Source organism: Sylvia atricapilla, chromosome 19, assembly GCF_009819655.1.
Source record: "Sylvia atricapilla isolate bSylAtr1 chromosome 19, bSylAtr1.pri, whole genome shotgun sequence".
In the NCBI taxonomy this organism is placed as follows: Eukaryota; Metazoa; Chordata; class Aves; order Passeriformes; family Sylviidae; genus Sylvia; species Sylvia atricapilla.
In genome coordinates, this window is record NC_089158.1 from 1,756,834 (window position 1) to 1,783,975 (window position 27,142).

The window sequence follows — 27,142 nt, forward strand, 5'->3', positions numbered from 1 at the left end:
CCCTCCATCCCTGTGGATGTGGGGAGAGCAGCAGAGGGGCAGATGTGGTGCTGCGAAGCAGAGGTGCTGTTTGCAGCCAGAGCTCCCTGTGTTTCTCTCTGCCAATTTGCACAGCTCTGCTCTTACAGCAGGGCTGGCAGACAAGGAGGAGAGCACGGCAGATAAGAGCCCTATCTGCAGAGTCACAAACACTCTTGTCCTGCTGCTGTTTCCCAGGCAGCTCCGGGGCGGTGAAACGCACAGATTGTCCTCAGTGTCCTCTCCTTCTTCATTATTCTGTGTGTGCATCTGGAAAGCCTCCTGCTCCCAAGTCTGCTGCTTCCTGCTGCTAATTCCAGAGCTGTGCCTTAGGGACCCAGCCTGCTCTGCAAGGATGGACAGCATCCTATTCCAGAGCCCTTTGCTGCCAGGATCCTTGGGATGGAAAAGCCTTGTGCCTTCCCTTCTTGCTTTATCTGGCATCCCCAAAGATGGTGCTGAGGTTTGCAAGCTTCAGAGCTGAGGGCACAGGAGGCATTGAGGGATCTGAGGGACAACTGGCACAGAAAGCTCATCCCAGTTGCTGCAGGCAGGACAGAAGCAGTTTTGGTGGCACAGGGTTTCTAGGAGGCGGAGAGAAAGATGGGTACAAACCTTATAGCAGAGTAGGACTAGTGTGATGGCTTTAAACTGAAGGAAGGGAGGTTTAGGTTGGATGTTAAGATGAAATTCTTCCCTCTGAGGGTGGGCAGGCCCTGGCACAGGGTGCCCAGAGCAGCTGTGACTGTCCCTGGATCCCTGGCAGTGCCCAAGGCCAGGCTGGACATTGGGGCTGGAGCAGCCTGGGACAGTGGGAGGTGTCCCTGCCATGGCAGGGGGTTGGAACTGGATGATCTTGAGAGATCTCTTCCAACCCAAACATTCCAGGATTCTGTGATGACTCAGGGTGGGCCAGGACCCCCTAAAGCCCCTTTCTGCTGTCCTTGTTTGCTTCTTAAGTAGCCAAGAGTGAGCAAGGCTCAGCAGCCCATCTCCCATCAGGACCCTGCTGGTGTCAGTGAGCGCAGGGTCCAGGGTCTCCTGAACTTTTATTAATATGTACAGCATTTTGCTCACATGGAAAATTGATTTTCTTTTTTAAGCACAAAGTATAGTGGTTTTATAACCTTTCTTCTGCTTGACAGAGGCCATTTATAACCTGCCTTCATCACTACCTGGGCCATCTCCACTCTAACTCACCTTCAGGAAATTCCATAATGCATTTTTAATTGTGAGATGCTCCCAGACAAATGGTTGTTCTGTTTTTTTTTTTTTTTTTTTTTTTTTTTTTTTTCCCAAGGACTGGTCTTTTTGTTGTTGTTTGTGTGTGTATCTGTTTGGTGAAAAAGGGGTAAATGACAAAAGTGGAAGTGTGCTTTAATCTGAGTGACAATTTATTGATTTGCCGCCTGCTGGCTTTTATCTTTTGGGGCAAGGAAAAACAAGCTGGGGAACTGGGATTAGAAATTAGAGCCATGGTTTCCTCAGCTGTGGAAAACTGATGAGCCTGAGCTGGCATCCTGGTTGCCCCCAGTCCTGCTTCTGCCATGGGCTGGTCCTGCCCACAGCAGGCATCGAGATCCTTTTGGGCATGATGCCAGGGGCATGCTTCTGACTTGCTTTGCATGGCTCAAGATGGATTTCTAGCTCATTCCCAAACACTGAGATGGTTCTCTGGGTTGGTCCCAGATGTTGAACTGTTTATTTCTGGCTTGCACTGGATTTTTCTGCATTTTGGAGGAACAGGGAGAAAACACAGAGAGTTATCATGTTTTTGCCCCACACTGGCTGGTTTGAGGCTTTATTGCCGTGTGGTTCTGCTGCCTCAAGGATTTCACCCTCGTCCAGAGGGAGGATGAGGGGACAGGCATTGGCAGCAGACCAAATCCTTGCCCCATGGCCCTTGCCCCTTTCCCAAGGGCTATTCAAGGTGATGCAGAGCTACCCCATCCATCACTTGTCTCCTTCACACGGAAAAGGAGCTCAGCAGCACCAGCTCTGGGACAGGCTGTGTCCTTGGAGGTCACTGGGCAAGGGCTCCAGGGTGGGGGAGGACAGACATGTGACTTTGGGAACCTTTGAACCCCTCAGGGAAACACCCAGGGTTTTGCCCTGGAAGAATATATCATAGAGTTTCCCCACCTAGGCTGAAAGAGAAGACTTCCCCCATGGTGCCTTGCAGCCCCACTTTGATCTCCCTCAGTTTTGCTTTCCCCGTATGTCCCTGTTCTGGTGGTTTCTCCTTTCCCTGTTTCCCCATTGCCTGTGGTATGTGGTTGTGGTTACAGGGCTCTGCCCTTTGCCCTGCCCCTGTACCACCCTTTGCCCCCACACCATTGGTTCCTGACCCCACACTTAACCTCGTTCACACCTTGGATCTGGGTCTTCTGTTCTGATCCATTCAGTGTGCTGGATGTAATAAACCTTTGCTGGAATTTCTCACACAAAGGCCCTCTCTCTGCTGAGCCAGCCGTGGTGTGTGTGGTGTGTGTGGTGTGTGTGGTGTGTGGGCTTACCTGCTTTGCCTGATGCCTCCCCAAGCGGCTTTTCCATGAGAGATGCTCACTGGGGAAAGGTAGCCGCAGCCCCCATCCCTTCCCACGTTGGTAGAGGTGACCTTTGTGTGTGTGCTGTGCCCTGCAGTGCCCCGAGGACCTGCGGCCCATGAAGGATGGCACCGGCTGCTACGACTACTCCAAAGGCATCGACTGCTCCGACGGCTTCAACGGCGGCTGCGAGCAGCTGTGCCTGCAGCAGACCCTGCCTCTGCCCCACGACCCCTCCTCCAGCACCATCTTCATGTTCTGTGGGTGAGTCCCCTCTAGTCGGTCCCCTCCAAGGCTCCTCAACAAACGACCCCTTCCCCATCTCCATCCCTGACACCTCCTGTGCCAGCCCAACTCAGCCTGGAGCTGAGTGTCCCAGGAAAAGGCTGGTGATGGAGCTGACTCCCAGCAGGGAGTATAGGCACCTGTTTTTTCCTGAGGGAAGTGTGAGGAGCAGTGTGAGCAGATGCACCTTCCTTCTCTCCTCCACTGTGCAATAGTACAGTCTGATCTGTGACTCACTGTGAAGGGAGCCAAAAATTGTACATTGTGTGTTGGAGGGGAAGGTGTAGGATTTGTTTAAGAAATACTACTTTTAAAATTTACTTTTTTTTTTTTCCCTCCCCTGTGCCTTCCTTAAAAATAGTCTCATCCCTGATTTTGGCCGGGATCTTATAATCCTACACAATTTAGCATTTTCTCTCAGGAAAATCTCCCTGGCTGCAGTGTGTTCAGAAGGAGCTCAGTGATTATCTGGCTTTATGCTGCACAGCTGCAGCCATCCATCGCCTGCCCCAGCCCCACGGCTGGTTCACGCTCTCAGGAACACTCAGGAACCTACTCTATGTCCCAGTGTGACAGATTAGGATGGAGAAGGGGGGAAAAAAAGCCCTTTTGGAAAGAAAATGCCCACCAGCAAGAAGGAGAGTGAATTCCTAGCAGTAACTCTGAGGAGCATCCATCAAGTCCCGATGCCTGCAGGTGCAGCAAAGACCTCACACAGCTCTGACTGCCTGGTCCCTGGGAAGAGCAGCCCAGGGAGCTCTGCCTGTGCCAGCTTCTCCTTTATTTATCCCAATTTTGCTGGTTTGTTGTTTTTTTTCCCCTCCACTACATTTTTTTTTTTTATTATTGTTTAGCAGCGCAGAGTGACTAAGTCACCAAAACAGAGCACGTTTTCTGCTCCGTGTCTGCAGAAGGGGTTGGAAATTAATGTGGGCACCAGCACCCTTTGTGGGGAGGGTCTAGAAGATCTTGGGACATTCCATGGTCTCCACCCACTCGAATCTGCATTTCAGCCTTGCATCCCTAAGGGCAGAGGCTCTTTCTTTTTTTTTTTTTTTTTTTTTTTTTTTTTTTTTTTTTTTTTTTCCTTTTTCTTTCATAATCCCTTTTCAAGGCTGAGCTGCTCTTTGGGAACAGGCAAGGAAAACTGTGACAGACGGGTGGGAGTTCTGCTTGCAGTAAAATGCAGTAGAGGAAAGGGAGAGGGGAGCAAGCCTGGGTAGAGGTGGAGTTGGTGTTACAGCACTGGGGCTGTGGGGAGGAAGGAGTAGGGGGAGAACAGAAGTTTCCCAGTGGGATGGGAGCTGATAAAAAGGCTGGTGGAAGAGGAGGAGAGGCGGGATGGCACATGCACAAAAGATTCCACCGAAGTCTCCAGTGTCTGTAGTTAAGTCACATCCCTGCCGCCTGCCTCAGTTTCCCTTCCTGTCGGTTGAAGATGAACATGTGAATCTTATCCAGAAGAGGCTTGAAAGCGGGATCAAAGAGCAGAGGAGCAGCCAGGCTGAAGCTGCTTCCTGGCAGGAGGATATTTCTAGGTGGAAGAAGGGGCAAGATCTTGATTTTGCTTTGCTACAGCCTGGGCAATGTTTGTACCCGAGCAGCAGACACAGTGGGCTCTGCTCTCCAGCACAGGGACAGCTCCAGGGAGGACAGCATGGAATCATGGAATGGTTTAGTTGGAAGGGATCTGAAAGCTCTTATTCCATCCCCCTGCCACAGGCAGGGACACCTTCCCTCAGACCAGGGTGCTCCAAGCCCCACCCAACCTCACTGCAGGCTGATGGGCCATGCTGCTACAGGAGGGAGGGGAATTGGGAGCCAAGCCCCTGCTCACAGCTCACCCAACCCAGCCAGGACAGAGAGTTTGGGCTCTGTGACCCTTCACATGTCCAAGCAGCTGCTGCAGGTGTTGGTGGTGCTGGGCTGGGCAGAGGCTCTGCGGTGGGTTACTCTGTGCCTGGCCCATCTCACGTGGGCTGTGATGCCCCACAGGTGTGTGGAGGAGTACAAGCTGGCCCCAGATGGGAAGTCCTGCCTGATGCTGTCAGACATCTGCGAGGGCCCCAAGTGCCTGAAGTCAGATGCCAAGTTCAATGAGACCCTTTTTGGGGAGATGCTGCACGGCTACAACAACAGGAGCCAGCACGTCAACCAAGGGCAGGTGTTCCAGATGACTTTCAGGTATGTCCTGGTTCTGCTCCTGGTTTGGGGAATATCAGGGTGGTGAGAAGGGACCGAGGTCCAGTGGGACACAGCCAGAATCTCTGATTTGCTCATGAGGGGAAGAGAGCAAGAGGATAAGGAGCATCCATGGCTTTCCTGCCTGTTTGTCCTTCCCTCTGGCAGCAGCTCAGGACCCTCCTGGGCCAGTGTGTGTCTTGTCAGGATGAGACACATCCAGCTGTGCTCCGTGAGCCTTTTCTGGAGTGTTGTCTCATCTCTGAACACTGATGTCTTCCATCTCCAAGATATCCTGTGACAACGAGTCGTTTGTGTGTAGTGTGAAAGAGCATTTCCTTTGCTGTGTTTTCAGCCTGTGCCAGCTGGTTTTATTCAGTGCCCCCATTACAGCACTGGGAGGAGCTGTGGAAACGGCATGATAAATAATGTAAATGAGCTGAAGGTAAAAGCCCTCACCTTGCAGGGCTCACAGAGGAGAGCTTGCTGAAGTCAGGGCTGGCGAGTGAGTTACTAAGTTATTTTTCTTCAAGTCTTCTGAATGCAGCTGTGTTTTGATCAGGTGTAAGCCAGGGTGGCTCTGTGAGTTTTGAAGCAGCAGCACTAGTCACAGTCAGGAGAGGATCCACATCCCACCCAGACACAGCTCTTCCCTGCCCAGCATCTGCATCTTTCCTGTTCAGGCACCAAGATCTCATTGCTGCCTCTAATTTTAGCTGGAGCTGTGGGTCCTCTCATCCCTGCTGCCCACAGAGTTTTCCCAGGTATTTTTGCCCAGCTGATCAAAACTCCCCTGGCTGTGGATTCAAGCTGAGCTCTGGCCTTCTGCTCTCATGATGGCAGGGGCATTACAAACTCCATCAACACAGAGGTACTGGGAAAAACACAGTCACAGAGTGCTTGGAACCAGCAGAGCTGCAGATTTTGCTGGAAGTGAGAATTGACAGGACAAAAAGGCAATTTTCTCAGTAGATTCCTCTTTGCTTTCTCACATTATAATTGTCAGTGGGTCCATCAGAGCAGAGCCAGTGCTGCAGAGATGAAGTTTTCCATGAGCTGGTGGGTCTAAAGGATGCTTTGTTGCTTCCAGGTAGAAAATGTATCCCCTGTTTTCAGGGCTGAATTCCATCTGGAAAGCACACAAGGACTGTCTGTAGGGCTGGTTTATCCTGGGGCACATGGTTTCTGCAAGTCTTCCCCTCTAGGGGTATCCTGAGCATGGCAGGTTTGGGCAGTCCTGAGCTGGAGCAGGAGCAGTGTGGAAACCAAGCTAGCTGGGATAGATAATTCCTCAGCCTATGCACAAACCATAAACCTGAGACCATGGGAGGCGGGATATGGAAATTAGGATGCTGATGGCATCATTCCAAAATAGGTCATGTCTCTGGTTGTCTGCTGGTTTGGGACATTTGACTCATAAAGTCATGTCCCTATCCTGTGTTTGGGATTGGATCCTTGCCCCCAGATAACCTGAGATATTGTTAAGTCAGCCACAGTCCCGGGTCTTTGGATGATGCCCTTTGGACCATATGGTTGTGACATTTGTTATTTTACCACCATTCAAGTTCTATTTTCAGGCATTCCATCATTCCTCTCCCGTTATACTTTGCCACGCTCTGCCTGGCCAGACCGGATCTGGAGTCACAGTGCTGGCTGTGTTAGAGCAGGTCCTGCCAGGGCTGCCCTTGGAATAAAACACCTGAAGTGTTGGGATGGCACCTTCCAGGGGCCAGAAGGGACTCCCTGGGGCTCTGCCTGACAGGTTCTGTGGTTAAAAAAAGGGCTGTTAGTCCTCCTTCCCAGGGCTGGCACCACTCCTGCCGTGCTGGCCGGGCTGTGCAGTGGGGAGAAGCTTTTCCCAGTGAGGAGCTGTGCAGTGACAGTAAAGTCCTTTGTACAACCTGCTGTCACACACAGGGGCTTCAGTCTCTTTAGTCCCAGGTGTAACAGCAGTGAGGGGCAGGAAAAAGCAGGTCTGGAACAGGAGAAACCTGCCAAGCTTCCCACGTGGTGGAGGCTGTAGCGTGCGATGAAGTGGCTCCGCAGAGCCGGGAGCCTGGAGGGAGGCAGCACATCTTGCTGCAGAAATGCTTCCAGCAGCCTGGAGGGTCAGCACAGCTGCCCTTTTCCCATCTGAGTGTAGGCTCCAAAAGCACCAGGCAGTGATGAGAAGGGCTCAGTTCTCCGCATGCAGTGTCCTCCCCCATGGCCAGGCTGCCAGGGGTGTCAGCGGGTTACGGTGTAGAAGCACCATTACATCATCTCTTAACAAGGGAAGAGAAGGAGGTTAATGGAGAAGAAATTATTAACTAAAAGATGTAATTTGCCTCTGATTTTCATAGATATTCAAGAACCTCTCTGAGCATTAAGACACCAGCTGTTAAAGAAGCCCTTAATTTGGTGCATTTGAAACATAGCAGGAAGCTGCCTAATACTAGGGATTAAAAGCCTGTTTCTGCGAAGTAGGAGCAAGAACCTGCTATCAGAACAAGGGGCTGAGTATTTTAGAGGGATTTATGACTGCTGGGATCCTTTAGCTATGCAGATGTGACAATCTTTTGAATGGTGTCTGCTTCCCATGTCGCCACATCTTCAGTATCTTTAATAAATAGGATATTCTCAATCTGCCAGGCATGTCAGCATGGGGTTGGGAGGGAGCCTTTGTGCTGGGAAAAGCTGCCTTGCACACCCTGGCCCGGGCAACACTTATCAGTTACTGTAGAATTTCCATCTCCTGGGGCTCAGGGAAGTCTCTTTGCCACCTGAGGGGCTGCAGCACTGATTAATTAGAGTCTCTGCCCTTCTGGTGGCTGCAGGATGGGCCAGGTTGGAAGGAAACACTTTGGGTTATCTGGTCCAGTTGGAGCACAAGGCACAGGATTCCATCCAGGATTCCATCCATTCAAGTTCTGGAATAATCCAGCGAGAGAGACTCTACACCCTCTCTGGGCAATCTGTTCCAGTGCTTGGTCACTGGACAATGAAAAAGTTCTTTCTCATGTTCAGATGGAACTTCCTGGGCAGCAGAAAGAGCCCATTGCCTCTTTCTGGTCCCATTGCTGGGCATCACTGAGTTGAGCCCAGTCCTTCCTCTTGGCACCCTCCTGGCCATGCTCATCAGTGGGAGGTATGAGGTGGGATATGGGGAAATCCCAAAGCAATGATACCTTTATGGTACCTGACCAGCTGGGAAGGCTGGGGATGTGCTGTGGGTACTTTCAGGACACAGAGCACAGATGACTGTGAAGATGTAGCAAAGCTTGGAAGGTCTCAGACCTCTACAGTCAGTGCTGCTTCAGATTTTGCATTTCCCCTTTATTAGATATATATTTTATCCAAGGGGCTCAGACATTTGTCCAAAGACTTCAGCTGTGTGACTGAGGAGCTGGTGAGGAGGGTGGAGGAAGCAGATCCTGGCTGCTGAGGCCGGTGTACCCCAGCAGGGCTGGGCAGGAGCCCAGAACCAGACTGGTTCCTGCTGTGTGCTCCACACACACCCCAGCAGTGATGGAACACCTCGTTGTGCTGCCTGGAGCCTGCCCCTGCTCATGTGGCCCTTTGTGTTGGTGCCAAGGACCCTTTTCCCCATCCGTCAGTGCCAATGAAGCCGCAGCCCAGCAGGATGTGAGCACCACAGCATCCCACAGCTCCACTCCAACCACCAGGAGATAGGAGCTCTGTGGGCAGCTTCTCCTGTGCTGGGGTAGCTTAAAAACCACTAGTGACTTCTGTGGAGGTTGGGGTGCTTGACTGCTCTGTTGGACATGCCAGAATCAAGGTTCCAGCTTGGAGAAGTACACCATGGCATCACTGCTGCTGCTGCTGCCTTATTGCAAGGATTTAAATCAGAGCACTCTTCCAGTGATGCTGCTCCTGTGCAGTCCCTCAGGAGCCTTTGGGAGGGGACTGGAGAGGGATCTTCCATCCATCACCAGAAATCTCCCTTGGTCCTTCCACTGCTGAGCCAAAAGCACATTCAGAGCCATCTTCTTCTGGGCACCCTCCCCTTTCCTTAATAAAGGTTGTCCCTCTTGGCAAAATGCTCTGTGAGGTTAATGAGTAGATGGGGTTGGAGCTGATCTGTTCCAGTCACACCCCCTGGTCTAGATGGGAGGCTCAGCAATGGCTGCAGCTCAGTAAAGACTAGATTAGAATGATTTTTCCTCCTGCTGCCTCATGGTGGGACAGAGCCTGAACTCTGTACTGTTCCCAAATCACTGAGGAATTATTTTCCAAATGGCTTGTTTGTTCATTCTTTATCTGTTTCTGTTCCGTCTCTTTGCCATGAGGGAATAGATATTTTTGTTTAAAAGCTGTTTGCAGTTTCAGACTGTTGCTTTTATGCCATTAATATGGAGAAATCCCAAAATACTGCCCGTGGAGCCAGTTTATTTGCTGGATTATCGCTGCATGGCAAATGGGATGGCAGGGCAATGCATGGCAGCTGGGAGCAGCTGTCTGCCCTGACCAGAGTCCCTTCTACCTCTGCCTCTCCTCCTGGCTCTTGCTCCAGCTTGGCAAAGCCCCAGGACACAGGAACACCCACACAGCCCCCTTTTAATTCCTCCCAGCAGAGATGCAACGAGTCCAGGGAATTTCAAGGTGTTGAGGGCAGATAAGGAGCCAGAATGGGTTGGTGTCTGGTGGCAGAGAGAGCATTCATGTTGGTGCTCCCTCCCTGCTAAGCACCAAGTGGTTTTCCTTCTCTATATCCAGGGAGGATGGCTTTGGAGGATCCAGGGGTGCCCTGCTGTGCCCTGCCAAGCACCTTCCTGCACATTGGAATCGTCCTTCCCTCTGCAACTCAGTCCCTGCAGGATGCTGTTCCCCCATTCCCGGTTATTAATCAGGGCTGCTGCTTCTTTCCAGCCTTGGGAAAGGGAAGGGAGCAGGCTGGAGGTGGTGCTGAGGTGCCCGAGGTGTCAGGGGAGCTGCAGGGAGGGATGGGCACTGCCCCAACTGCTTCCAGCAGGCTCTGCCTCCACACAGCTCCCTTCATGCTGCCAGGTCACTGAGATGATGTGGGGAATTGCCATAATATTGATGTTTGGCCAGTTAATTTTAAATCTGTCTCCTCTTCCCCTCGATGTTTCTCATCCCTTAATAAACCAGCACAGTGGCAGCAGGGTGAGCTGGCAGCTCAGTGCCATCCCTGCCAGGGCTGTTTTGGGAAACATCTCCACCCATACAGTGTTCACCTGGTGCTCTCCCCCCCGTGGGTGCTGCCAGGGACTGGGATGGGGGCTCAGATGATTGCAGCATCACATCTGGATGTGAGAGGCTGGAGGAGCTTTGCTGGTGCCCCTGGCTCAGAGCTCACAGGCAGGGACATCCCGCTTCCCCCTCAGCAACATGAATGTCACGTCTGTAAGTGGTTAAATTAACACCATTTCCCCCCTCCCTATTTTTCTCCCTGTCTTTGAAACCTGCAAGCACAGGAGTTATAATTGTGCTGTTTATTATTCCCGTGCTGGCGAGCCCAGCGCCAGGCAGTGCACCAGTGCCTTGTTTACCTATTACCCTTCAGGCCAGGATAATGGATGGAGCTCTTTTCCAGTGGCTGCCTTCCATTTCATTCATCTTTTTATTGTTTGTTGCTGCAGTTCTATTACCTGTTCACAACTTTGAAACCTCAGACATGCTAGTTGGAAGCAATGATGTCTTTCCAAGCCAGGCTAATGCCTCGTGCCGTGGTCCTGAGCAGCAGCTAAGGGGTTGTTAGGATTTCAGCAGCCCTGTGGAGGTGGGATCTGCTGTGGGATGTATGGGATGTTTCAGAGCCCACAGACACATGCTATTTTGGGCACATCTTCACTGGCCAGGCTCAGCAGTGAGGTTGTTTTTCCAATCCGGTGTATAAATGACTAATGCAATTAGCACAGCATTCCATCAGTTAAGTCACCGTTGCATCCCATTCCATTTCAAAGTTTTCATCCCACCAAAAAGGATGGCAGATTGTGTGGCTCTGAGCTGGTGTTACCCAGTCTGCAGCCATGTGCTCCTGCAGCAGGCTGGGAGCAGTTTTTATTCTACAGAAACAAAAGCAGGTGTGGTGTCAGACAATGCAGGGGTCCGAGGTGGAAGAAGTGGCTTTGTAACAAAGATTGCTCAAATACTAGAGGTTCTCAGAGTGTTGCTGCACCAGGTGCAGGTCAGATTTAGGAAATGGGCCCTCACATCCTTGGTGAACATGGACATGGCCACTGCAGCCACCTCCTACTCCTGCTGCCCCATCCCAGCCCCGGATGCACCTCTGAGCTGCTCCATTTCATTCCTGTCTGTGCAGGTCACAGGATAACCTCACAGAGAGTCAGGTTCTGCTGTTTGGTCCTTGCCTGTGAGAACCCCACTGCTCTCAGCATGTGCCCCAGCCCCGGGGAGAAGGAGGAAGAGGAAGAGGGGTGGTTGTGGTGGAAGCTGCCCCTGCAGCCAGAGCCCCAGACCCATGGTTGTGAGATTTAGATGAGGAAGAAGTTACTGAATCAGAGGGTGGGGAGGCCCTGGCACAGGGTGCTCAGAGCAGCTGTGCCTGCCCCTGGATCCCTGGAAGTGTCTAAGGCCAGGCTGGACAGGGCTTGGAGCAGCCTGGGACAGTGGGAGGTGTGGAAGGGGGTGGAAGGCTCTTACAGACACCAGCACAGTCCAGAGCCAAGGCACTGCTGTCAGAGACGGTGCCAGCACCCACTGGAGCTGATGGAATGTCAGCCACAGGCTTTTCCTGGCTCAGGGAGCAGAACTTTTCCTTTCTCTGGCAGTGGAGCTGCTGCCCCCGCAGGGAGGGATGCCAGGGAGCTGTTCTTTCCCCCACACCCCTGCTCCCCACTCCCCAGCCCCAGCAGCGCCCGTGCCTGCGCAGATGTTTGTATTCTCCGCAGCTGATGAAAATATTCATTATCCTGTTAGTGGCGGCTGCGGCGGGGGAGGCGCAGATTTGCATTCCCACAGCTGATCCCGCAGCACACACGGAGCTGCCACGCTGCAGCACTAATTGGGCAGAGCAGGGCTGGCCCAGGCAGGGAGCTGTGCAGGGAGCAGTGCCAGGGCCACGCAGCACGGGGGACAGCAGGGAGATGGGAGAGGGATGTGGAGGAAGGCAGAGTGCCTTGGGGCTCGGTCTGTGTGTTGGCTGGGTTGGGAGGCAGTGAGGAGCAGTGCTGGTCCCTGGGCAGGGGGATCCAAGTCTGGGAATGCTGCTGAGGTGTCTGGGTGTGTATGGCAGGGTTGTGTCTCCTGGCTCTGGAAGCTCCTTATGGGATGGGAGGTGCAGGGTCTGGGACAATGCTCATCCCTTGGGATGGTGGGGCTGGGACACGGCTCTTCCTGCAAAGAACCTGCCTGGCCATGGTCAGTCCACACTCATGTCCCCTGACCCATGTCCCCACACAGCTGTCAGGGGGTTCCCTGAGGTCTTCTGAGTCCACCTTGGTGGTGACACCCATAAGGATTTGGGAGAGGCCAGCAGTGTGCCCAAGTGACTTAGAAGACCAGCGGCGTCTTGGCTTGTACCAGTAATAGTGTGGTCAGGACAGTGATTGTCCTTCTGTGCTCTGAACTGGTGAAGGGCACCTCAAATCCTGGGGTCAGTTCTGGGCTCCTCACAAAGAGCGGGACACTGAGGTGCTGAAGTGTGTTCAGAGAAGGGAATGGAACTGGGGAAGGCTCTGGAGCACAAGTCCATGAGGAGCAGCTGAGGAAGCTGGGGGTGTTTAGCCTGGAGAAAAGGAGGTTAAAGGGGAGAGGAGACACTGACAAGTTGGTCTCTTCTCCTGAGTGACAAGCAATAGGACAAGACAGAACAGCCTAGGTTCCTCAGGTGATGTTTATAGTGGATATTTGAAACATTTCTTCACCAAAATTGGTGTCAAACCCTGGCACAAAGTGCTCAGGTCAGTGGTGAAGTTATACCATCCTTGGAGGGATTCAAAAGGCATGTGGATGTCACAGCTGGGGACATGGTTTAGTGGTGGCCTTGGCAGTGCTGCATTAATGGTTTGACTCAGTCATCTTAAAGGTCTTCTCCAACCTAAATAATTCCATAAGTGTACAGACAGGAAAGGAGGGATGAGAAGTTGGCACTGGGTACTTACAGAACCAAGAGCTGGGCTCTGCTCCCCTCCTGGGTTTGGCAGAGATGTGGTGACCCATGTGCCACCCCCTCCTTGTCACTGTTCCCTTTGCGGTGCCCAGCACTGCCAAGCCTGCCTTCACTGTCCCAAGCTCCTGTGGCACCCAGGAGCTTTCCCTGTTCCCTGTGCTGTGGGGAGCAGTCCATGGCATGGCCTCGCTGACCTTTCCCATCTCTGACTTTTATGATATTAATTATAGCAGTGTTACTGCACAGTTAATCTGCATTATTAAGAGATGCGGTGGAGATTGGTTTTATAATAACAGCTCAGATTTATGGAGTACCTTTCATCCCAGGGGGTCCTTATTGGCTTTATAGCCTTGCAGAGAGGAATTGCTGCTTCTTCTTTCCTTATCTCACAAGAGTTGCAGCTGCTCCTGGGCCATGGCAGCTCTATACCTGCTCAGGACACATGAAAATACAGGTTATGTTCAGCTGAAAAGCAAGAATAGGGTGAGACAGGAGGGTTTGAGGCAGTAAATTGTGATCACCGGGCTTTAGGATGTGATAGCAGCATTTTTCCATTGTTGTATGGGTGCTGTGCTGGTCCCCATTAGCTGGGCCATGGGTTTGTGCTGCTCACACCATGGGGCCCCCTCAGTGTCACCTCCAGGGACAAGGCTGACATCCAGCAGCCCGTCACTGCTCTTCCTTGCTAGTGCAAGTGCTGGTTGATGGAGATTCCCCATCCAAGGACTAAATCAGCTTGACATTGCCTTAGCAATGCGAATCCTTGCTCCAGGCAATGCAGTCAGGAACAGTCACCAGCGTGGGGACATCTGAGCACTCCACAGCTGTGCCAGCTGTCAAGCCATACCTGCTTCCGAGGTAGCAGCAGGGCTTGGATGCAGTCCTCAGTGAAGCAGAAAATCTTGCCTTCCTCTTTCCCATCCCAAGTGTCCTCTCCAGAGGTGGAGGATTTGCTGTTCTGCCTGTTGCAGTGCAGCTCGTGACTTCATAAACCTAAAAGCAAGTGCTGGGTTTGTGCTTAAGCCTCATCAGTTGTACCCAGAGTCCCAAAAGTGGTGGGCAAGCTATGCTGGAACTCCTCCTGTCCCCTGTGGCATAATCCAGATCCCCAAAATCTTCCTCTGCACTGGTTCCTGGGCAGCGTGACCTGGTTTGGATGCTGGTGGCTCTGTGCAGAGGAAAGCTGGAGCAGGTGGTGGGGACAGGCCCTGCAGCCCTTGCCTTCCTCCCTGTGCCCCAGCAATGCTCTTTGCTGTCCTGCTCTGCCCCTGCCTGGGCTGCAGGAGGAGTGTCCTGTGGGCTGCTGCCTTCACTAACAATTCCCTGGAGATGAAAGCTCGAGGTGTTTGTGCTGGTCCATTTCTCTCCCAGAACGGGCTGCAGGAGCCCAGCACAGGCAGGACAGCCTGCGTGCCTGGCCCCAGCGTTCCAGGGAACCCTGCCTCTCACCATCTGTGCCCGTGCCCGTGGGCAGCAGGCAAACATCTGGAAGGTGTGGCATTACTGCCACTCGTCATCAGGCAGCCGGGGTGCGATGGCCACAGAGCTGGGAGGAGACAGTGCTGCAGGCACCTCGCTGAGCCCAGGACTGGGGCTTGGCTCCTGGCACCACGGTTCCCTGGGAGGGTGACAGGGGGTGAGGTCACTGCAGGTGTTGTCACCTCACAGTGTGCGTAGTTTTGTGATTCTGTAATTAACTTCACACACAGAAACACGACTCTGCAGCTGCAGTCACAAATCCCAGCTAATTCTCCCTATGCTCTGGCTGCCTGACAGTGCTGCTGCTTGTGGAAGTGTTCCCTGCCTGGGCACTGCCTGTCCCTGTCCCTTGGGGACACTAGGCTGGCGATGGTCCCTGCTGGTGGAGCCATGGGCTGGCCAAACGCCCTGCATGGGCACCTTGGGCAGGCCCTGGGGTCACCCTGGGCTCGGGATGGTGGCACAGGGATGCTGGCACAGCTGGAGCCCACACTGGTGTACGGGAGGTCTGGTGTGCAGGGGAAGTGGGAGCAATAACTGCACTGAAATGACATTGTCGGAGTGCCAGCATATGAAATGTGTGGTGGTATTGCAGCCCTGCCATTGCCTTTGGCTGTTTTTCTTCTGCTTCTAATGACTAATAGAGAGAAGACAAAACAATTTCTATTAGTTTCTCCCACGCCGCAGTGGGTTTCTTATTTTCCAAACCTCATTAGAGTTTGTAATACCGTGGTGGTAGTCAAGAGCAGTCCGAGTCACCCTGGGGGGAGAGAAGAACCGAAGAGATATGATGTGCAGCCCAGTATTAACACTGCTCCTGGCTCATTTCCAACGTCCCTCCTAATTCCTTTCCAAACCTTTATGCCTTATCTTCATCTTAAAGGTTAACAATGAAGCTTAGGAGAGGGAAAAAAAATAAAAATGTTTAAGATTTCAAATTGTTAAAGAGAATGGATGTGTGTGCTGAGTGGAGAGCTGGGTCTGAATTTACATTGGAAAGGCAAATATTAATATTAAAAGGTTGTGCTTGTGCTTCCCAGGGCATCACAGCTGGAGTGTGGGTTTCCCTGGAAAACTGGGGCTGCTGGTGCACAGAGAAGCCACTGGCTGCAGGATGCTGTGCCCAAATCCCAGGGGAACTGGATGCAAGTCAGGCACCAGCCTCCTTGGCATGCCCCAGAGGGTAGCCCTGGCTCCTCTGGAGTCAGTGGGAGTTTTGCATTTGTTGCCTCATTACAAGGAAAGCACCTGGTGGGGAAGTGCTGGAGCAGCACTTTGGGAAAGGATTGCAAACAGCACTCAAACGACTTGTGGGAGAGGATCCACAGCTTTGGCTCAGCTCAGTGCTGGGATCAGCACCCACAGGACGTGTCCAGCCTGGCTCCAGCTCTCTCAGCTTGGACAAATCATCCCCATAGGAAACTGCCCAGTGGCCAGGATGGGCAGGAGCTCCATGAGCTGCTCCAGGAGCTCTGTCTGTTGTCTTCTCCATCAAATAGTAAAAGAGCTGGAAGCTGCTGAACTTATGGGAGCTGACAAGGTCAGAGCCTTTGGCTGTCAGTGATGACAAAGCTAATGGAGGGAGACACCTTGAAGAGCAGATACATGGAGCAAGACATGGATCCTCCTGGCAGACTCTGAGCAGCTCCAGCTGGGAGATGGGCAGATTTCTCTCCACCCAAGGTGTTGGGCATTCCCCAGGCCTTCCACTCAAGGAGGGGTGGCACACAGTCCAGATGTGTCATGGTGGCCCTGATACCAGGCTCTAAGCTCAAGAAAAGGCTGCTGAACCGCTGTGAGGGTGGGGAGGCCCTGCCACAGGGTGCCCAGAGAAGCTGTGCCTCCTCTTGGATCCCTGGCAGTGTCCAAGGCCAGTTTGTACAGGGCTTGAAGCAACCTGGGACAGTGGAAGGTGTCCCTGCCCATGGCAGGGGTGGAACGAGATGAGTTTTAAAGTCCATTCTAACCTGTTGGAATCACAGATCTGTGATCCCATCATTCTTGCACTTTTTCTCCAGGTGTTTCTGACTGTTGCTCACAGCTTCTCCATCTCTCCTCTCAGTGTGAATTTCTTTGTGTTTCCTTTAGAAATGGCTTCAGGAGAGGATGCCCCTTTTCTCCATGATGGTGAATCATGAACCTCGTGTTCACTCTCAGTGCCACAGTGGGTGGGCACCACTGCCTGAGTTTCCTTCAGTGCTCAGTGGGGCTGCTGGGCTTGCGTGACCCCGAGGAGGGTTGTAGTATTTGGGGGATATTTAGAGCTGCTCTGTGGGGAAATCAGATTCAGTGTTGGCAGAACACAATGCCGATGGGAATGGGCACAGGAGCTCCCAGCCCCACAGAGGGTCTGGGGCTCAGTCTGGGGGTGTGTGGAGGTGCTCAGCAGCAGCCATGCAGACACCTCACACCAGCCCAGGAGCTCCAGGGCTTCCATGCCCCATCACTGCTGTGATTTACCTCCTGAAACACCTAAATTTAAATGCTAATTCTCCCCGAACCAGGGGGTAAGGCAGCTATTGGATGTTATCAGGCTGTTTATTGCTGGCACTGAAGTGAGACTCACTGGGGACATGGATGAGCAGCACAGGGACAGGAGCAGCACAGGGACAGGTCCTATCCACAGCATCAGGGGCTGCTGCAGGGATGCTCTTGGTGCTCTCCTTTTTCCCTGCAGCCTGGTCCAGCCACACTTCATTGCAAACAGTGGGAACTGAAGGGGCCCCAGAACCTGGCAAAACCTGACTGGTCTCTCCTCTTTTATCCTGCCTTGTTCTACAGGAGTGGGGCCTCCCTGAAATTAATGCTCAGTAAATTTGGAGTAAGTAACTGCTGCTTCACAGGGTTTGCATTAAACCTTTATAATTCACCAGTGCCTGAGGTCATGGAGACGTGCTGGGGGAGATTTACAGTGTGCTTACCTTCTCCTAAGTGGCTGTGGCAACAGGACACCCTCTTTTCTGTTTCACAGTGACTCCAGATAATTTTTTTTTTTTTTTTTTTTGGTGATGACAAGCTAAAAGGAAGCTATTTCTCAATGTCCCTGTGTCAGGCTAGGCTCTGCTGATCCTGCAGCCACCTCAGCAGGCAGCTTCTCCAAGGGAAATTTGGGTGAAAAGCTGGCACTAAATAACCTCAAATCCATCGTGCTCTCCCTGAGCCATTGTGGGACAGAAAGGAGTAAGATTAATAACTAATTCTTTGCCAGAGCAGGCGTCCTCTCAGGCTTGCATAGCAGAAAGGGCGGCCCTGGAATAGTCACTTTGCTGAACATAAGCTTGCTGGATGATAATGTGATTAACATTTGTAGCTGTGCTGGCTCAGATAAGGGTAATTAAATCTCACGCTTCAGGGCAATAGCTAATCACTTGTGGGGTCATTTTCCATATAATATTTATATATCTAACCCTTCATGAATATACCTGCCCAGGTGCTGTGATGCAGGGTGTGCATCCCCTGTCAGTGCTGGGTGCAGGCAGGAAGCCCCAGGTCAGCTGATGCTTGGAATGTGCAGTGGGAGCTTGGCAGCTGCAGGGAAGGGTTGGTTTGCAGAGTCCGTCCTCAAGGCCATGTCCTGTGGGAGCAGAGTGCCAAGGGAGGAAGCCACAGCTGACTGAGCTAAGGAGAAGCTGCTCCTTCACCCAGCGGTGTTGCCAACAGGAAAATGAAATGCATGTCAGCCACCAGCTGAGCCTTCCCTGCTGCAGGCCAGAATCCCACTGCCAGCTTGGCTCTGGCTTTGAGCATCCCAGCAAGGAGACATGGTGCCCCAGGGCCAGCAGGATCGTGCCATGGAGCAGAATCCAGCAGCCATGGCCCAATCCTGGAAGACCAGAGCACTCCAGTTTCTCCCCAGAGCCTGCATTAGCTCTTCTCCTCACAAAGCCCATTTTGCCCTGGGATACTCTGGAGGCTTCCCATGGGCTGTGTGAGCTGCTGCCAGTGCTGCAGAGCACAGCAATGCAGCCCAGTGCTGCACCACAGCTCTGCTGCATGACCTTGGCTGTGTATTAAAGGTCACAGTCCCTGAAAACAGGGCTGGTTTGTGTTTCTGGTTTCAGGAGGACAGGAGAACAGTGGCACAACAGGCTTTTGCTGCCTGAGCCCTGCTCCTGGTGCCTGAGCAGCTGCTAATTGCTGTAACCCCACCAGCACCCTGAGACATGGGAGCTGCTCTCAGTTGTCTGTGTCACTCCAGGCAATGGGTGCACTGTAGGACTCCACTGAGGATGCGCCAAGTGCCCATCAAAGCCAGGATTTTGAACTCAGTTTAATCCAGCAGCTGCCTTCCTCCTCAGTCCACCCTGCCAGTATCGGAGCTCACTAAAGCCTTTGGCCATTTGACCTTTCCCAGCATCAGGCTCGTTTATATGGAATCAGTCCTCTCCAAGGCAGGCACCTGCTCTGGGTCAGCTGCTGCTGGGAGAAACTGCATTTCCTCGTGTAATGACTCAGGATCTGCAAAATGCCCTGGGAGATGCTCAGTTCCCCAGCAGGAGAGCGCTGTGCTGGGGAGTGGATTCTGTGTGCACCGCGCTGGAGAGAGCTGTGTGCTCACTGCTCCAGTGAGTCCCGGGCAGCTCTTCCACTGGGGAGATGCCAGGGGCAGAAGAAGAGACACAGGAGGATGTTGTGGGGCTGGCAGGTTTGTCTGCATCCCTCCTGATCCCTCTGGAATAACCCTGCGAACCTTCCGCCTGGCCCTGCACCCCTGCAGAGGTGCTGTGGCTCAGCAGTGTCCCAGTTGGAGGCACGTGTGGCAGCATGTGCACGGGGATGGTGTCACATCCCTCCCCTCCTCCATGTCCCTGCCCCTTGCACAGAGCCCCATGGCTTTGATCACAGCTTCCAGAGAGCAAAAAAGTCTGGCAGGAACTCTTTATTGTGCCTCTGCAGTGAGCAGCATGCAAGCCACAGGGTTATTAAGAAGGTCCTGTGGAAGAGGAGCTGCAGCCCTCTGCCGGCTGCCAGTCCCCGGAATGCAGTGCCCTGGGCACACCTCAGCAGCAGAGTGCCCTGCCTGGCATGTCCCCGTCCCCATGCTGCCCCTGCAGGACTCTGCAGAGGGATTGTGCTGTGCCCAGACCCTCTGCCCAGCGGGTGCTCTCCCTGCTTGGCTTTGGCTCATCCCTGGGATGGCAGGGAGCAGGAGCCTGGAGGTGGGGAGAGCTGGAAGGGTTTGGTAGCAAGAATGCATCCATCATGGAAGTGCTCCTGAAGTCGTGCCTTGCACTGCTGCTCCCTCCCATGATACACGTTGTGGGCACATGCCCACTCCTTGGCTCCCATTTTGCCCCTGTTTTTTTCCTTGGCTTTTTGAGTATGGAACAATTGAACAAATGAATAAGAGGGAACCTGCAAAACGTGGCTATTCAGTAAATACCTTCTCATAGAGGCAGCAGCTCTGAGCAGCAGCTGCTGTGTGCAGGTCCCCTCATACCTCAGCTTCTCCCTCCTGAGCTACCCAGGTGTGGAAAACCAGCCCCCGGGGCTGTCCTGCCTCATGGATGAGCTGGGGTATGCCCAGGGACAGCTGCTTTACAGGCTCATGGCGATGGTGGGTGCTGCTCAGATGGCTCAGGTGGGGCAGGAGGAGATGCTGCCTCTCTCTGTCTCCTCTGCCCCGTGTCAGGGTGCAGGGTGCTGGATGAATCTGAGCTTCTGGCATCTGTCATGCCATCTCTTTGTGTCCCTTCATGTGGGACAGCACTTGGGAAGGTTCCACCAGCTCCTCCTGGTCTGCTCAGAGGTGGGATATGGGGCTGGGCAGGCAGGGATGCCCCTGTGCTCATCCTGGAGCAGGATGGGGAGCTGACCTGTCAGGAAAGGGACAGTCCCCAGGCTCCAGGAGGGCAGGCAGGCTTAGTGCAGCTGCATCCCGCTCTCCCAGTGCAGCATCACACTTCCCCATGGCTTTGGGATTTGGCAGCACTGATGTTTTCCCTTTTCTGCTGAGGCAGAGCAGCAGAGACACCAACATGCTTCTTCCCCTGTTCCTACCGACTTGCCTTATTTTGCAGTGCTGCTTCCCACCACCCACATGGCTCCCAGCTCCGGCAGTAATTGCACTTCCTCATTTGGAATTGCTGTGACAGCAAAGGGCTCAGAGCAGCAGAACACTCCACCATGGGGATCCCGTGCCCAGCAGGATCAATCGGAGATTTGTGAGCACGTTGTGAGTGAGAGGATTTTCCCCTCAGAAAAATAAAGCACTTTCTCTGTTTTGCACTGAGGCAGTGCAGAAAGTGAGGCTCCTGAGATGCAGTCAGGTGCTGGTGGCTCTGAAATGGGGGTGTAGCATGAGGCAGGCTGCTTGTGCAGCCAGGGAAATCATGGAATGGTTTGGATTGGAAGGGACCTTAAAGATTCTCTTGTTTCAAGCTTCCTGCCGAGGGAAGGGACACCTTCCATTAGACCATATTGCTTAAAGACCCATTTAGCCTGGCCTTGAACACTTCCTGTGCCCCATTCATGTGTCCCTGCCTTCAGATGCTCCTCCCTGTGCTCCTCTCCTGCCTTGGGGCTGGGAACATCCCCAGGCAGGTTGCACAGGGCTGTGGCTTCCTGTTCACCTCTGGTGCAGGTTGCAGTGGCCACATCTTTGCCCCAGAGCAATGGGATTATCCCAGGAAAGTGTTCCCTGAAATCAGCATCTTGCTGTGCCGGGACCCATGGAGGTGTCCAGGATGTCCCCAGTTGTGAGATGTTTACAGGATGGTGGATCATCCCCGCAGGGACAAGCTACAAGGGGTAAAACCAGGGTAGGTGAGTGAAATCAGCAGCTGTTTAAAGGAAAATATATTACAAAAGATGCAGCTGGGGCAGGCGGTGCCAGTCTGAACCTCCCCCAAGCTCCTGGGGCTGACCTGATTTTTCAGGAACCTCCCTTTCTTCTGCTCTGCTGCCCTTTTGTCTCCACACCCGGAGGATGTGAAGCCTCCTGGCCTATATTTTGGCTCTAAGATCAATATTTAAAATCCCCCCTCCTGTTTCCCCGGCGCAGGCGCGAGGCATTTCGCTTACTGGGGGAGGCTGGTCTCCCAGAGACCTGTCTGTTCACCATTTCAAATAATTTCCCTGCTACCGTTGTTCTAGAAACAATTCATTAGGGGCCTATTATACAATGTTATACCTGCCAAGGTTAGAAAAGATCCTGCATGTGTGGTAAAATTGCACTGTGAGCTGTACACGAGAGGGGTTTTTTTTGTGTGTCTGTCTGTAAAATGTATTTTTTCTGCCTTTTGGAGAGCGAGTCACTGGGGAGGGGGGCTGAAAACTGTGGGGGTGATGATGCTGCCTGGGGAGCCCCAGCAGAGCTTGGTCACTGTCTACAGGAAGATTCGGCAGGTGTGGAAAAGGGGCAGTTTTGGGGTGTAGCAGCCTTTCTTTTTTCCTTGCCCCCTCTCCAGGGGCCGACTTTGAAAATCTGGGCCAAACCCAGTGTCCAGGTCCCCAGGCTGAGAGCAGTTCCATATTTCTGGAGCACTAATGGAGCTGTGGTCCCTGGGGAGCTCATTAGGCATCACCTCAGAGGGCTGCAGAGCCAGGGCTGGCTGGTGGGGAGGCTGCAAACCCCATCCTCTGCCAGGGCTCCTGCTGGAGGAGATGTCCCCTGTCCTCCTGAGCCACCTGTCCCCATGCCACCAGGGCGGCTCAGCCCTGCTGCCTGGCTGTGCCCTGCATCGTTGCTTTGCAGTTGTCTTTTTTCTCTCTGCAGGGAGAATAATTTCATCAAAGACTTCCCCCAGCTGGCTGATGGCCTCCTGGTGATCCCACTGCCCGTGGAGGAGCAGTGCCGTGGTGTCCTCTCAGAGCCCCTTCCTGATCTCCAGCTCCTCACAGGTACGAGCTGCCCCTGGCTCAGGGTCCCAGGGGAGAGCACAGGAGGAGCAACCTCTTCTCCCATCCCAGTGTGGTTCCTGAGGGGCATCATCACCCCCTTTGTGCCATCCTTCCTATGCGCCTGGGGCAGAAATAATCTGCGGGATGTGTGAGTCCACCCCAGAAGCATCTCCATCCCTGTCAGCTCCTGGTAGTCACAGCCATCCCAACGCTGGTCCTGCCAGCAGTCCAGGGACCCCACAGCATCACCACTGAGGTTTCCAGCCCTTCCATCACCCCATTTCTCACCCCTGCAGAACGTAGCAAGGTGGGAGCATTAAGCATTCCCCAGAGCAGGGTCAGCAGTGTCACCCAGCTGCTTTCTCTTTGCAGGGGACATCAAGTATGACGAGGCCATGGGATACCCCATGGTGCAGCACTGGCGGGTCAGGAGCAACCTCTACAGGGTGAAGCTCAGCTCCATCACACTCTCTTCAGGTGAGGGATTCCAGGGGCAGGGAGATGTGTGTCTGCACGGGTTGGTGGTGGTTTTCTGCCCCAAGCATTCCCACTGCCATTTCCTGCCTTCGTGCTCTGTTCCCAGCACTGCTGCAGAGGCAGGCAGGGAGATTTGCCTTCTGTTTTTACAGGGGGGAAACTGAGGCAGGGAGTTTGTGCAGAAAGAGGTCAAAGCCAGGAGGAAGCCAGTAAGCAACGAACAGGAAGGATTTGTTTTGGGGTGGCTGTGTATATGTGTATGTACAAAAACCAGCCAGTCCCTAAAAAAAGGTGGTTTCAAAAGGAACCAAAGCACTTGGAAAAGCAGGTCATATAAAGCAGGGAGTCACAGATGAAGAAGGGGTGGGTGGGAGGATCTTGCAAATGTCAAAACATTTCACTGCCACATTTTTATAGCTACACATTTTGTTTCAGAAATGCCGAAACATTTTGTTGCGACCTGAAATGTTTTGCCTTTTCATTTCAAAATAGCATTTTTTATTTAAAAAATAACGAGTTTTTAAATGCAGAGAGAAAGAAAAAAAAAAGATTTAGTGCTAACAGGCTGCACTGCCCCAAAATGAAATAACCTGTTCAGAGCTGAAAAAAGTACGTGGGTTCAGTTCAAAATGAATTCTTCTGGCTTTTTTATTAAAACAGCCTTCTCTTTCAATAAACCAACCAACCAACCAGCCAGATAATCTCATTTTGGTGACAGTTATGACGTATTTTCTCGCAGTATGTTTTCCGTTCCACCACTGAACCAAAACGGTGCTTTCAGCCAGCTCTGAGTGATGCTGAAGTGCTGTGAAGTCACCAGCGTCTCCAGGATATTTCACCTCCATAGAGCAGCAAAGGACCATGTCCCTCTCCCATGCCAGAGGTCCCTGCTGTCTGTATGGATGTTGCTCAAGTGATGCTTTGACCTTTGCACACCCACGGAGCTGCCACCAGCCCAGCCCAGCCCTGTTAGTGCCTCTGGGCTGTCTCCAACTTTCCTAAAAATAGTTACCAGTTGTGCTGGCTGTTTGCACTAGGGATGGAACATCTCTGGTTATGGATACAGCCAAGCAAAGGCCAAACACATCCTCTGGGGAGAGTGTTAATGATGTGCCAGCAGCCTGAAGAACAGATGAGCTGGCAAGGACAGAGTGTGTGTGTCTGTGTGTCTGTGTGTGTGTCAAACGTGCTCACATGCACATCCCTGTAAAATTATCTGAGAAATCTCTTAGGGAGAGGAATCATAGAAGGAAGTCAGAGCCACAACCCGGGGTAATAACAGGCTGTGGATTCCAAAGGACTGGGTGAAGGCAAAGAGGAGGAACTGCACCCATGTGGGGCCTTGTATGACCTGAGCAGGGAATGTCTGGGGCTCCTTCCCCTGCCTGGCTGACCTGCCCACCCCCTGCCTCCCTCCCACAGGCTTTGCAAACATCCTGAAGATCCTGAACAAGGACAGCAGCCGGGAGGAGCTGCTCTCCTTCATCCAGCAGTTTGGCTCCCACTACATCGCCGAGGCGCTCTACGGCTCCGAGTTCAGCTGCACCATCCACTTCCCCAGCAAGAAGGTCCAGCAGCAGCTCTGGCTCCAGTACCAGAAAGGTGAGGAGGGAATGGGCAGGGGCACAAACATCTGGTGTCATGTTTCCATCCTTTCCCATGCATGCACCATCACCATGCTGGTTGGGCTCAGGCAGGAGGCTTGTCCCGAACTGAGTGCCCAGTGTCAGGTGGCACATGTCATTGGCAGCATCCCTGAGCCACCCTGCCTGCTCCTGCTCTTCAGCTACCACACTCTGGCTCCATCCTTGCCCAGGGTGACCCCCTTCCCCACGGTGGCCCTCGTGTTCCTGGGGTCAGCTGATGGAGATGTGACATAAATGAGCTGTCTCTGAATGGCTTTGTTTTATTGCTTGTGACAATGACAGTCTTTAAGGAAGTGCATTAAATCAATAGCAGACTCATTGTGCTACACCATAAATAACGAGACACATCATTAAACAGGGCAATAAACTTCAGGACTTTGAAGTAATACAATTAGGTTATGTTTATAAAAACTGCCTTATCGCTGTAGCCTTCCATTTGCCAATTCATCTCTCTCCTCCAGGGAGTTGGGGATATGCCCTGGATCTGATAGTTTTCTATTCAGAAAACATCTGTGGTATATCACAGAGCCCACCTTAAGGCTGATGGTGACAGAGGTCATTCAGGGCACTTGAATCCTGCCCTGGTGGCACTGCCAAGAGCAGCCTCTCTCCCTGGAACCCAGTGGAGCGGTGTTCTCCCCCATGCCGCCTCCCTTGCTCTTGGCTCATTTTCTTCCCCGTTTTCCCAGCGTAGCTCGTCTTGTAAGCGTATTTATAACACCCTGTGCTCGTTTGTTTGGCTTTTAAATAGTGATAAATGAAGTTTGCCATAGCAGTGCCCCTGTTTAGCAGGAGAAGGCACGTGGAGGTGGGTTGTTTATGTGCTCATGATGGTATTAATCACTCAGGAGCACTCCCTGCAATCCGGGGGCAAATGTGTTGGTGGGGAGCAGACCCCCAGTGCCCCATGACCCCAATGCCATCACCTGGGACCAACCCAAACCCAGACAAGGGTTTCTCAGGAGAATGAGAGGGGGAAATGAGAGGCAGACCAGGCCTGGCACAAGCATTGCCCACAGTGCTGGGGCCAGAGGGGACGTGACCAGCTCTGAATCATGGTGTGGGGAGATGGTGAAATATGTCCCATTCCTTGGCTCCCACCTCCCCCACGTCAGGGACAGCGGTGGCTCAGGGCTCAGCCACAAAGCCCCACAGTAGCACAGGGTCTGAAGGCAAAGCAGTGCCTCAGTGATAGAATCATCTCCTTTTTAGTCCATGGTATGCAGCCAGATGAGGTGGATCCCTCGCTCCCCACCCGGGTCCTTCCCCTACTCCTGGAGCTGTGCCTGGCTCCTGGCATTTGTGGGGCATCCAGAGCATCCTTTCCCATTGCCAGTGAAGCACCAAAGCACTCATGGTACTCCAGGGACCCCTGTGGGGTTGCCTGTAATGTCTGGACATAAACCTTTCACTCGTGATTGTGCAGCATTTGGGCACTGTGTGCTGGCCCTGACCTTGTGTTCTGCGTGTGGCTCCATCTGTGGCTTTGGTAACTGCTGGGGTCAGTGAGGTTGAACTTTGGGACTGTGGGCAATGCAGAGGTGACCAGTGTTGTATTCAGTTCTTTGATGGCCAGAAAATGCTCTTGGAAGGACATTTAAGGTTGTTCAGGGCTCTTAGGGAGATCAGCCTGTGGACAGAGAAAGTGTCATGGGAAACCCAGGGCTCTGTCCCAGGGAAATCCCAGTTAGCCAGGAGAAAGAGCTTGCTGTTCATGGTAGGTGGATTTTATTCCCAACTTCTCTACTGATTTACCCTCATTTTGCCAGCAACATAAGGCAGATCAGAATAAATAGCTCCAGCTAGACAGTTCTGGATGCCTTCTCCACTCAGAACAGCTCTGGCCTGCCGGGCTCCCCGCTGCTCACCAGCCCGTTCTGAACTGCTCAGTGAGCACACATATGCATCGGCTCTAATAAATATAAAAGTGGAGCCAGAAAAACTGTAATTTGTTAGTGGACAAAACAGGTCACAGGAGGAGCGAGAGAGGAGAGTCTCGAGCTAATTGGAACGGCACCAACTTGTGAGAAAAATGCACATTACGGGCTCTTCGCAGCACCACACAGAATTATTTTAATATTTTAATCAACTTCATAAATCAATCGGCAGGCCTCAGGAGGAGGCCTCCAACAATAAAGGCACAATCTGCGCGTCGAGCCCTAATTGAAAACATGGTTTTGAAGAGAAGCTCACGCTGCTGGTGCCAGGACAGGCACTGGCTCCACGCCGGGGCTGGAGCCACCCCAGCGCTGTCACAGAACTGTGATGTGGGTCAGCATCTGCAGAGCTCTCCCTTCTGCCAAGGCAGGGAGAGGGATCCGCCTCTGGCCAGGGACAGCACAGAGCCTGCTCTGCCTGGAGGAGTGACAAGTGTTCCCTTCATCCTCCTGCAGGTGGATGAGGAGAATGTGGGGGGAAATGAGGTGACAGAGCAGCCTGCCCTTGTTCCTGAGGATTTGTAGAAGTGAATCCTGCAAGAGAGAGGCAGACAGGCACGGTGGCATGGCTGTGGCACATGGAGCACTGTGCTCCTTTGGGCAGGCATGGGAGCATCCCCCAGGCTCCCTCACAGG

General features: G+C 52.8%; 1 protein-coding gene across 1 annotated transcript in view; it reads left to right on the top strand.

Moving 5' to 3' along the window:
• ASTN2 (astrotactin 2) overlaps window positions 1-27,142 on the top strand; it is a 317,145-nt gene that overhangs the window by 179,750 nt on the left and 110,253 nt on the right. Inside the window, exons 12-16 of the mRNA XM_066332467.1 lie at window positions 2,662-2,828; window positions 4,845-5,033; window positions 22,322-22,446; window positions 22,819-22,923; window positions 24,346-24,525. Of these exons, the coding sequence (XP_066188564.1) occupies window positions 2,662-2,828; window positions 4,845-5,033; window positions 22,322-22,446; window positions 22,819-22,923; window positions 24,346-24,525 (766 nt within the window). The remainder of the gene's footprint in view (window positions 1-2,661; window positions 2,829-4,844; window positions 5,034-22,321; window positions 22,447-22,818; window positions 22,924-24,345; window positions 24,526-27,142) is intronic.